Source organism: Panthera onca, chromosome D1 (assembly GCF_046562875.1).
Source record: "Panthera onca isolate mPanOnc1 chromosome D1, mPanOnc1 haplotype 2, whole genome shotgun sequence".
NCBI classification, from domain to species: domain Eukaryota; kingdom Metazoa; phylum Chordata; class Mammalia; order Carnivora; family Felidae; genus Panthera; species Panthera onca.
The window spans coordinates 15041117-15053198 of record NC_138348.1 but is presented as its reverse complement, the minus strand read 5'-3'; the positions used below and the strand labels follow the sequence as shown (position 1 = coordinate 15053198).

General features: G+C 37.7%; 1 protein-coding gene across 1 annotated transcript; it reads left to right on the top strand.

Moving 5' to 3' along the window:
- The first annotated feature begins 7749 nt into the window (after positions 1-7749).
- On the top strand, positions 7750-8655 carry LOC132662486 (olfactory receptor 4C12-like). Its single transcript, XM_060607939.2, has one exon. The coding sequence runs from the start codon at positions 7753-7755 to the stop codon at positions 8653-8655; it is 903 nt and encodes a 300-aa protein (XP_060463922.1). The 5' UTR covers positions 7750-7752.
- The last annotated feature ends 3427 nt before the right edge of the window (positions 8656-12082 follow it).

Here is a 12082-nt window from a genome sequence, read left to right as displayed (position 1 = left end):
GTACCACAAAAGACCCGAATAGCAAAGTAATGTTGACAAAAACAAAACAACAACAACAACAACAAAAAAACAAAGTGGGAGGAATCAAAATCCTGACTTTAGCCTGTACTACAAAGCTGTAATCAAGACAGTATGGTATTGGCACAAAAACAGACACATAGACCAATGGAATAGAATAGAGAACCCAGAATTGGATCCACAAATATATGGTCAACTCATCTTTGACAAAGCAGGAAAGAATAGCCAATGGAAAAAATACAGTCTGTCTAGCAAATGGTGCTTGGAGAACTGGACAGCAATATGCAGAAGAATGAAACTGGATCACTTTCTTACACCATGCACAAAAATAAACTCAAAATTGATGAAAGACCTAAATGTTAAACAGGAAACCATCAAAACCTTAGAGGAGAAAACAGGCAACAACCTCTTTGACCTCAGTCACAGCAACTTCTTACTTGACACATCTCCATAGGCAAGGGAAATAAAAGAGAAAATGAGCTATTGGGACTTCATCAAGATAAAAAGCTTCTGCACAGCAAAGGAAACAATCAATGAAATTAAAAGGCAACCAATGAAATGGGAGAAGATATTTGCTAAAGATATCAGATAAAAGGTTAGCATCCAAAATCTATAAAGAACTTACCAAACTCAACACCTGAAAAACAAATAATTCAGTGAAGAAACGGGAAGAATACAGGAATAGACAGTTTTCCAAAGGAGACATCCAGATGGCCACCAGACACCTGAAAAGATGCTCAACATTGCTCCTCATCAGGGAAATACAAATCAAAACCACACTGAGATACCACCTCACGCTGGTCAGAGTGGCTAACATTAACAACTCAGGAAACAATGGATGTTGGTGCGGATGTGGAGAAATGGGAACCCTCTTGCACTGTTGTGGGAATGCAAACTGGTGCAGCCACCCTGGAAAACAGTGTGGAGGTTCCTCAAAAAATTAAAAATAGGGGTGCCTGGATGCTTCAGTTGGTTAAGCTCCAACTTTGGCTCAGGTCATGATCTAGCAGGTTTGTGAGTTTGAGCCCTGCATTGGGCACTGTGCTGACAGCTCAGAGCCTGGAGCCTGCTTGGAATTCTGTGTTTCCCTCTCTGTCTGCCCCTCCCCCACCAGAGCTCTGTCTCTCAAAAATGAATAAAACATTAAAAACAGTTTTTTAAATAAAAAAGAATAAAAATAGAATTACCCTATGACCCAGCAGTAGCATTACCAGGAATTTATTCGAAGGATACAGGAGTGCTGATTCATAGGGACATATGGACCCCAGGGTTTATAGCAGCGCTATAAACAATAGCTATTACGGAAAGAGCCCAAATGTCCATCAACTGATGAATGGATAAAGAAGATGTGGTCTATATATATAATGGAATACTACTTGGCAATGAGAAAGAATGAAATAATGCCATTTGCAGCAATGTAGATGGAACTGGAAGTATTATGCTGAGTTAAATAAGTCAGTCAGAGAAAGACAGATATCATATGTTTTCATTCATATGTGGAATTTGAGAAACTTAACATAAGACCATGGGGGAAATGAAGGGGAAAAAATAGTTTCAAACAGAGAGGGAAGCAAACCATAAGAGACTCTTAAATACAGAGAACAAACAGAGGGTTGATAGGGGGGTGGAGGGGAGGGGAAAATGGGTGATGGACATTGAGGACGGCACCTATTGGGATGAGCACTGGGTGTTGTATGTAAGTGATGAATCATGGGAATCTACTCCTGAAGCCAAGAGCACACTGTATACACTGTATATTAACTAACTTGGTAACAAATTATACTTAAAAATAAGATAAAAACACAACAAAAAACAAACAAGCAAAAAGAAGAAAAACTTCGGAAAATTAAGTTGAAAAACACTGTTGACATTAGATAAAAAATAAAAATACTCAGGAGTAAATCTAACAGATTATGTGCAAGAGCTCTGGAAAGTTTATACTACCTGATTTTAAGACTTCATATAAAAATACAGGAACTGACATAAGATAAACATATAGTTATATGGAACAGAATAGAGAATCCAAAAATAAGCTAGCATGTACAGAATTAATTGATTTTCACAAAACATTGTCAAAGCAATAATGGAGAAAGGAAAGTTTTTTTTCAACAAAAGGAGCTAGAATAAGTGGATATTCGTATGGATAAAAATGAATCTCAGCTTGTAAGTCACATCACATAAAAATTAGTTTGAGATAAATCCTATACCTAAAGGAAAGAGTAAAAAATATAAGTCTTCTAGAAGAAACTGGAGCATATTTTTGAAGACTTGGGTTTAACAAAGATTTTATGGTTAACATCAGTTAGTTTTAACTTAAATATCAATAAACAAACATCAAATATTTAGAAGAAAATATAGTTGAATATTTTTGTGACCTTGAGGCATGCAATTATTAAAGGAAACAGAAAAATCTTTTTTTTCATAAATAAAAGCTATATGAGCACCAATATTTAAATTATGAAGTGCTGTTAATGAAATGCAAAGACTAGAATACATTTGCAAAAGATATGTTAGGATTATTGCTTACAATACATAATGAACTTCTACAAATTGAAAATAGAGTCAATGGAAAGTGAGCCAAATTTCAACCAAAAGAAAGATGTGGTGAATACATATGTGGAGTGATAATCAGCTTATTATCATTTTGCAAATGCCAAGGAAACCCGCAATGAGATAACATTCTACAGTCATTTAATTTGCAAAAATGAAGAAATTTGGGACTAGTATGCGATGTAGAAGATATGATTCCATGGGATGTATGTTATATTGCTGTGGAAGTGTATATTAGTACAACTACTTTGGAAAATAATTTGGCCTTATCTAGTAATCTTGAAGATTGACATAACCTCAACTCATAGTTTCAACTCCTAGATCCATACTCAGCAATGGTTGGCATGTGTACATCTGGAATTGTGTACCAGTCTTTGTAGCAGACTTTCAGTAATACTGAAAATGTGGAAATACCCATAAATCTATCAACAACATCAGCTGTGAAGCACCAGCGGGAGCACTGCCTGAGCCCAAAGAATGTACCTCAGTACACAGGAGCTGTAGACTTGAATACCGGAGTTCTAGAACAAGCAGTTCCAGAGAGAGAAGGTGAGCATTTTAGTTATTCTGTGATGGGAAATAATTCACGAAGAATGTCTGAGAAGGTAGATTTCTCTAGTAACTTGAAAACAGATTCTTAAAAATTTTGGTGAAAATTTCATCTCAAGTTTGAGATCTTATATATATATATTTTTTTAGTTAGTAGAAATATGGCTGCCATTTACTATTCATTTGTTCATTCCTTCATTCATTATTTCTCGTGGGTCCATTTAATTCTCAAAACAATGCTATGTAGTCCTTTTTTGAAGATAAGAAAAATTGAGTCTGAGAATGGTAAATAAGTTATTTCAAGGTAGGAAAACATATTCCTGGTACTGCTTAGATTGGAGGCTGAGTCTGTGTTTATGTGATGTCTAGGTGCTTTAAGTTGTCTTTGCTCCTCTTTCTTTTTAAAATTTTTTTAAAGTTTATTTATTTATTTATTTGGAGAGAGAGAGGTGGGGGGGAGAGAGAGAGAGAGAGAGAGAGAGAGTGTTCTAAGCAGACTCCAAGCTATCAGTGCAGAACTGATGTGGGGCTCAATCCCACGAACTGTGAGATCATGACCTGAGAGGAAATCAAGTCAGACACTTAACCAACTGAGCCACCCAGGCGCCCCATCCTTTTTTAGTCAGTTATAACTGTTTTTTTTTTCAGTTGCTCAATGGATTTTTACTATTCTGCTCAAGGAATTTCCACCTACTTGATCATGACAATGAAAGCATACAGTCAATTTGTCTTATACATTTGGAAAAGTATAATTGATTGTACAGAACCACAAATACTCTCACTGAGATCTTGTTCATTGTTCATGTTCACCAAATGATATAGTCTGGCCCAATCTTCTCTCTTATGTATCTAGTCTAGACCTTGGGTAATGTTTTTCTGGCTTCAACTTCAACATCACTTCCTTGAGAATACCTTCCCTGAGCCTTCCACCTCCATCCCAGTTTAAAGCATGTTCCCATTGCACAGGCATATGGCACTGTGTTCTTTTTTATAATGCTCACCACTCTCTCCCTCTCTTCATTTTTTAATAGTTGAATTCTTGCATAGGAGAGCAGATACACTAGCTGGGCTGTGAAGGCAGATTTGCCATCTGCCACTACTCACATCTGATCCTGTGTAAATTACCTATACTCATAATACCTCAGTTTCCTCATTTGTAGAATGAAAATAATAATAGTGCCCATCACAAAGGGTACCTTGTATAATGCGTTGGATACAGGACCTAGCATATAGCACTCAATAGTTAGTTACTGTCATTATCATTACTGAACAACACTGTGCCTGGTATATTTTAGATGTTCCATGAACATTTACTGGACAAAAAAAAAAAAAAAAAGGAAATGTAGAATCCAGCTTCTGCCTGTAGCCTGATAATTATCCTATTCCTGTAGATGAATTCTAACCCTTGTCAAAAATGTCCTTCTGTAGTCAGAGGGACTATAGGAGGAAGGGAGAAGCATTTAGCTGCCGTTTTGGCAAGGACTCCTAAAATTAACTACTCTTCCCTTGGGGAAATAGCGTAGAGGTTGAGTCACCACTTAAATCAAACTGGTGCCTGTCTTGTGAGAACTGAAGGAGTTGAGAAGCAGGGCATTTCTTAGCAGAGCGAACCACAAAGGCAGTGCCTCTCCCTGACTACATCTGTGGTTAGCCACGGGGAGCTGGTGAAATGATGTGAGAAAGTGGATGCGTCCCAAAGACCAAAGTATGTGTGGCTCAGCACTGAGTATAGATGCTCTGAAAAAAAGGCTCAGAAGACTAGGCTTCAAGAGATTCCTCATCCCAGAGACTTCTAGTCAACTGCTGATGTTTTGGTAATTGGATTTACTTTTCTGGCTTTAAAAATGGCTGCCATGTTCTTAGGGCCTGTAAGCCTCACACCGAGTTCTATAGAAAAAACTTAAAACAAACCCTATAGATTAGATTTACGTGACTCCCACAGAAATAGAAATGTGCTAAGCTGCTGAAAATCTCCTCTCCAAAATCCAAATTCCTCTCAAATACAAAGTGAGTGTGTCTACTATCTGAGATAGTTTGTTTTCTGAACAAGTCAGGCCATGGGGAGAAATCCCAGTCATACACTACATGGGGAGTGTTGGTATGTAAGAGAAGCACATTTTCTTCTTTTTGATTTTACTTCAAGATTTTCTTTTCTGGAAACACTGTGCTTGTTTGTTCGTTTTTTCAAACAGTAAATTTACATAAATTAACATGACCGTTACTATGGTTTCTTACACCTCTGATTGAAGAAAGCCCTTCAGTTTAAGTATTGTTGAGTCTGCAAAGGACCAACTCTTGACAAGACTGTAGTTTATAACCCTCAGCACTGAGTTAGGCAAAAATGACTTTTGTTTCTGACCAGTTTGTATGTCAGGACTTACTGATTTGTTGGCATTTTTCTCTGATGTTGATCCTAAGGGCCATAATCAGCAGATGAGTTTGATAAAAAGTTCAGATTTCAAGTGCAGTACTTGTTGGAAATATTACAATATACTTACCAAAGCCTTTCTTAGATGACTTTGTAATGTGTCCGCTTCTCTCCTCTTGCCTTTTTTCCTCTTTTCCTTTTTGGTTTTATATTTTCTCCTCTTTATTTCTCTTCCCTTTCTCTCTCTACTTCCCCTTTGTTGCTTTCTCTCAAATGCTTTATGATACCTAATATTAGCTACCACTGTGGGTATAAAATTGAATAGGTCCTAAGACAAGTAAGACACAACAGCGTACAAGGTATTTATTTCAATAGTGAACAAGGTTTACATAAAGTTTCCTATTTCCTGGAAAAATCCATACTTGGTTGTAGAGTCAAGTTTGAGAGGAGTACATTATTTTAAGCTTAGAATATATCTTTAGCAAATCAATTAGTGAATAGACAATAAATCCCACAAATAAAGCAAGCCAAACTAAACGAATAGTTGAAAATTTGTGTTAAAGTTTCTTCTAATCACTTGCTTTAAAATTTTTTTTTAATTTTTTTTTTAACATTTATTTATTTTTGAGACAGAGAGAGACAGAGCATGAACGGGGGAGGGTCAGAGAGAGAGGGAGACACAGAATCTGAAACAGGCTCCAGGCTCTGAGCAGTCAGCACAGAGCCCGAGGCGGGGCTCGAACTCCCATACCGCGAGATCGTGACCCGAGCCGAAGTCGGACGCTTAACCGACTGAGCCACCCAGGTGCCCCAAAATTTTTTCTTTTTTAAATCTGATGGCCTTTCCTTTTGACACTTATCATGGTTTTGCTTAGTCTCCTGTTTCTTCTCACTTGGTTAGCTTACATTTTCAGAATCTTTGCCCTTTAGAGACGTTCAGAGACAATTTTGAAAATTTTCTTTAGTGATACTCCCACAAGAACAATAAAAAAATATTAACAACAATAGTAAATTTGAACTGATTGTATCTTCACAAAACTCCTAAATATAGGTATATTTATTCCCTGCTTTAACAGATGAAAAAACTGAAGCACAGAGAGATAAAATAAATTGATGTTATGTAGTTAAAAGGGGTGCATTCCAGTTTCCAATCTAAGTCTTTGGATTTTATTTCATTTCATTTTATTTATTTTTTTATTTGAGAGAGAGAGAGAACATGAGTAGGGGAGAGGGGCGGAGGGAGAGGGAGAAGGAGGGAGGGAAGGAGGGAGGTAGAGAGAGAGAGAGGATCTTAAGTAGGCTCCATGCTCTGTGCAGAGCCTGATGTGGGACTCGATCCCATGGCCCTGAGATGGCGGCCTGAGCTGAAATCAAGAGTTGGATGCTCAACCAGCTGAGCCACCCAGATACCCCTATGTCTGGATTTTAAACCCATTTCTCTTTGCTCTTTAATGCATTTCTACTTTGTCCTTTCTCCTTTATTTCTCCCTCTCTTTCTTTTGCCTCTCTTTTTTTCCCCTTCTGCCTCTCTCAGTGAATGCTTTATGAGTGTTTACTTTTTAGCCAGCACTGGGAATACAAAAATGAATAAGATTACAATTGTGAAGGCACATTTTTGCCTTCAAAGACAATTTGCCTGTTGAAGAATGAGAGAAGAGTATGAGGCAATGTGGCTAGTGCCGTAATGACCATTTACTAGCTTCTCTGAGATTGGGAGAAGGTTGCAATGCCATTTTTAGTCTTGAGGAAGCTGAAAAGTTTCCAGACAGGTAAAGTAGGATAAAGTATGGCTTGTGAAAGAATCTTTACGTGTCTTTGAGTCTTTTTTTTATAAACTCAATTAGAGTAAATTGGATTTTCACTGGTAAACGGGTGCAGCCATTTTGGGGATAAAATACCTATATCTTTGGGTATTTTGAATGTGCCTCATGTATGGCTACATCATGGATTGGCTCTTCCAAATTAATGCATGGTATTTTTTCTTTTCTGATTTTAAAGGTTACACAATCTTGTAGAAAATTAAAACAAATCAGGAAATTATAAAGAACAAAAAATACCACCTATATTGTCACTTGTAAGAATATATAAAATGAAATCATTGACATGGTCTTGTGCTTGTTTTTGCCTTCTGTAAAACTAGAAAAAATAAGGCATTCCATGAAATTTATTCATTAGAAGAAGGCATCATTATTGAGGATGACTTTGAGTATGCGTATGACTTTCTTTTCAGGGAAGTCACTTGTCACCTGAACTGAACTGGTGAAAAGATGAATAATGTGACAGAATTCATTCTCCTGGGCTTGACTCAAAACGTGGAACTTCAGAAATTCTCCTTTTTTGTGTTTTTAATTGTCTACTTGGTCACCTTGGCGGGCAACTTGCTCATCATGATCACCATCAGTACCAGTAGTGCCCTCGAAACCCCCATGTACTTCTTCCTGTCTTACTTGGCCCTTATAGATGGCTGTTGTTCTTCCTCCATGACCCCTAAAATGCTCGCTGACACTCTTACTGTGAGAAAAATCATCTCTTTTACGGGATGTATGACTCAAGTCTTTGCTGAACATTTTTTTGGTGCTGCTGAGATTATCCTTCTCACAGTAATGGCCTATGACCGTTATGTGGCCATCTGCAAACCCTTGCATTACACAACCATCATGAGTCACCAGGCGTGTGGCCTCCTTGTAGGAGTGGCCTGGGCTGGAGCCTTTGTCCATGCAACTATTCAGATCCTCTTCACAATCTGGCTGCCTTTCTGTGGCCCCAATGTCATAGATCATTTCATGTGTGATTTGTACCCTTTATTGAAACTTGTCTGCATGGACACTCATACCCTTGGTCTCTTTGTTGCTGCCAATAGTGGGTTCATCTGTTTGTTAAACTTCCTTCTTTTGGTGGTTTCCTATGTGGTCATCTTGCTCTCCCTAAAGACCTATAGCTTGGAGGGGAGACGCAAAGCCCTCTCTACCTGCGTCTCTCACATCACCGTGGTCATTTTCTTCTTTGTGCCCTGCATATTTGTATATCTGCGCCCAGTGATCACCTTTTCCATTGATAAAGCTGTGGCTGTGTTTTATACCATGATAACACCTATGTTAAACCCTTTAATCTATACGTTGAGAAATTCAGAGGTGAAAAGTGCCATAAAGAAGCTCCGGATCAAAAGGTGACTTCAATGGAAAAATAATCACAACAGCATAAAATCACTTCATATTTTATTTTATTTTATTTCATTTCATTTTATTTTATTTTATTTATTTTTTTTAACGTTTATTTATTTTTGAGACAGAGAGAGACAGAGCATGAATGGGGGAGGGGCAGAGAGAGGGAGATACAGAATCTGAAATAGGCTCCAGGCTCTGAGCTGTCAGCACAGAGCCCGATGCAGGGCTCGAACTCACGGACCGCGAAATCATGACCTGAGCGGAAGTTGGCTGCTTAACCGACTGAGCCACCCAGGCACCCCATAAAATCACTTCATATTTTAAATGACAAAAGGAAAATAATATAATTTCTATGGTTCAGGGCCAAGTGAACATTATATATAAAAGTGTGTTGATGTTGGCACATAAGTCCTAAGAGGAAAGGCCCAGGCAGGAAATCATTTATCATTTAAAAATATCCTATTTAGGGTTACCTGGGTGGCTCAGTCAGTTTGGCGTCCGACTTCAGCTCAGGTCATGATCTCATGGTTTGTGGGTTCAAGCCCTGCATCGGGCTCTGTTCTGACAGCTCAGAGCCTGGAGACTGCTTTGAATTCTGTGTTTCCCTCTCTCTCTTTCTGTCCTTCCTTTGCTGGTTCTCTCTCTCTCTCTCTCTCTCTGTCACTCAAAAATAAATAAACATCAAAAAAAATCCCATTTAGATTTATTTATTGGTCATTTGGTTGTCAAACTTTACTTACTTTCAGAATCAGCTGGAATTCTTGTTAAAATGCACATTTCCAGGATACAGCTGTAGTGATTCTAATTCAATGGGAATGTTCTTGAATTGCATTTTAAACAAATTATGTGGATGTTTCTAAGCAGGTGATTTACACATACCCTTTGAGCAACAATGCTATAGATTATGCGTGCATCATCAGCCTATTAATGGATGATCTTGTTAAAGCAATTCCTGGGAAGTAACGAAACTCAGTTCTTCGTAAGTCATGAAATACAAGCTCACTACCTTTGTAACTGCAAAACAAAAATGTAATAATCTGTGAAGATAGAAAAGCTCTCCATATTCTTTAGCTTCACTTTCAATACTTTTAAATCTTTTGCTACATCTGATCTGATTCTCTCTTTTCCTCTCTTGCTTCCAAAGGGAAGGCCTACTATCTATTCTTACTGAATTATTTGGATTACAATTCATTGTTCTTGTAATACTAACTAGTCATTTACATCAAGAACATTATTTTCATGATTTTTCTATGTGAAGGAGATTTTATGTATCATTTCTATATGTACATTTGGAGGTATGTTATTGTCATTAAGAAAATAGTCTCTGAGTAAGATAGTTCTGAGATCAAAACTTACTTTTACCACATACAATGTGGACTTCAGCAAACTACAATTCTTTGAGTGAAAGGAGAGTGATAGAGATATTATCAAGGTTAATAACGAATCCTTGTAGATCTTTTATTACCAATCACTTCTCAATAGGTGTTAGTCATGAAATTTATTACTGGAGTCTCTATAACAGTACAGAACCACTTAATCTATTTTTTGAGCATCAGAAAGGATAATACATTGTTTCTTTGTACCTTCTGTGAAGTATAGTACTCTGAGCTCACTGGCCTTGTAAAATTCTGGTGGGGGAGGCGCTGGAATGCTTCCCAACATCCTTGGCTATTACTTTCCCATGCTCTTCTATTTTTCTTATCTCTGTTGGCCTCATGCTTCCTAGACCTTGGGGCCGATCCATTTATGGGTATGATTTTTTTTTTTTCTGACAAGTCTGACTTGAAGAGCCACAAAGTCATTGTTTTATGAACCCGAGGTCAGTATAGTGGGCAAGCAGAATATGAACAGAATTAAGTGAGATATTTAATTAAGCGAGATATTTGTTAGGAGTAGATGGTATGGTAGGGTGGTGAGGGTACACTCCGGAGTACATTTCCTGGGTGGAGTGTGACCTGGGAAAGTTATTTTACCTTTCAACGGTATTTTTTTTTCTGTAAAAAATGGAAACAATAACACCCATTTCATAATGTTTTGGGGTCTTCTAAGTGGGATTATATATGTTAAGTGCTTATGAAAGTTCATGGCACATAGGAAACATTATAAAAGTATACTGCAAAGAAAAAAATTGACTGGTGATGACCCAATTTTTAATACATATAGAATTTTGCTTCTCTCTCTTCCTGAACTAGCAAGGCCCTTGTTATGTCTGGGACAGGACCTCTATGGATCTTACCTTGGTTCCTGTCTCCTTCGTGAAAAAGACATCTCCTTGTATCATCAATACTATGTCAGTTAACTTTTCCCTTGAACTTTAGCTAAGAGTGTTATTGGCTTTTAAGTTATTATTCAGCTGCTGGAAGTCACTAACACTTTAGTGGCAGTTTTGGGTGATGTGGGAAGATTTGGGTTATGGAGTAGACAGAATTAGTATTGAATTCTATCTTGTTAGTTTATGCAACATTGTGTGAATTTCACAGCTCTCAGAATCTAATTTTAATCTTTGTTCACATGTACAGTGAAATGGTAACATTTTTCAAAGGGTAGTTTTTTTTTTTTTTTTTTTCAACTTTTTTATTTATTTTTGGGACAGAGAGAGACAGAGCATGAACAGGGGAGGGGCAGAGAGAGAGGGAGACACAGAATCGGAAACAGGCTCCAGGCTCCGAGCCATCAGCCCAGAGCCTGACGCGGGGCTCGAACTCACGGACCGCGAGATCGTGACCTGGCTGAAGTCGGACGCTTAACCGACTGCGCCACCCAGGCGCCCCCAAAGGGTAGTTTTAATCATTAGTTGAGATACTGTATGCCAAGTATCTAGTGGGTACTTGTCACTCAGTGGGTACTTAATAAATGTCACTGTCTTTGATGCTCCCTCACTTCTTTGTTTGGGTCCTATTTCTGCCTGATTTAAAAAAGCCCTCTGATTTATACATATTATTGAACTCTAGGTATTTCTATTAGGTCATGAGGCACTTTGAAAATTCTAAGAATAAAGCCCTCAAAATTAATGCAAGATGGATGAGATTACCTCTCTAAAAAAAATTCACCTTAAAAATGTGAATGTCTCCAAAGGCACAGTTAGGTTAAGGAAGACTCCCAAATTTAATAAACTTTTTATGACCGATAAAAAAATCTGTAGGACAATAATTAGTAATTGTAGTAAAAGCGATTGCTACTTATTACGATATGGCTTGTGCTACAAAGGCAAGTTACTGTTTACTCCCCAAAGATCCCTATGAAATAGATAATGTTATTCCTGCTTTCCAGAAGAACTGAAGTGTGGAAAACTGAAATAATTTACTGTAGGTCGCAGAACTAGAAAATGCCTGAGGTGGGATTTGAGCCTGTGTAGTTTGGCTTTAGAACTTGCACTCTTAAAACACTGTGGCATACATCATAATAATGACACGGATCTCATAACACTTTCTAG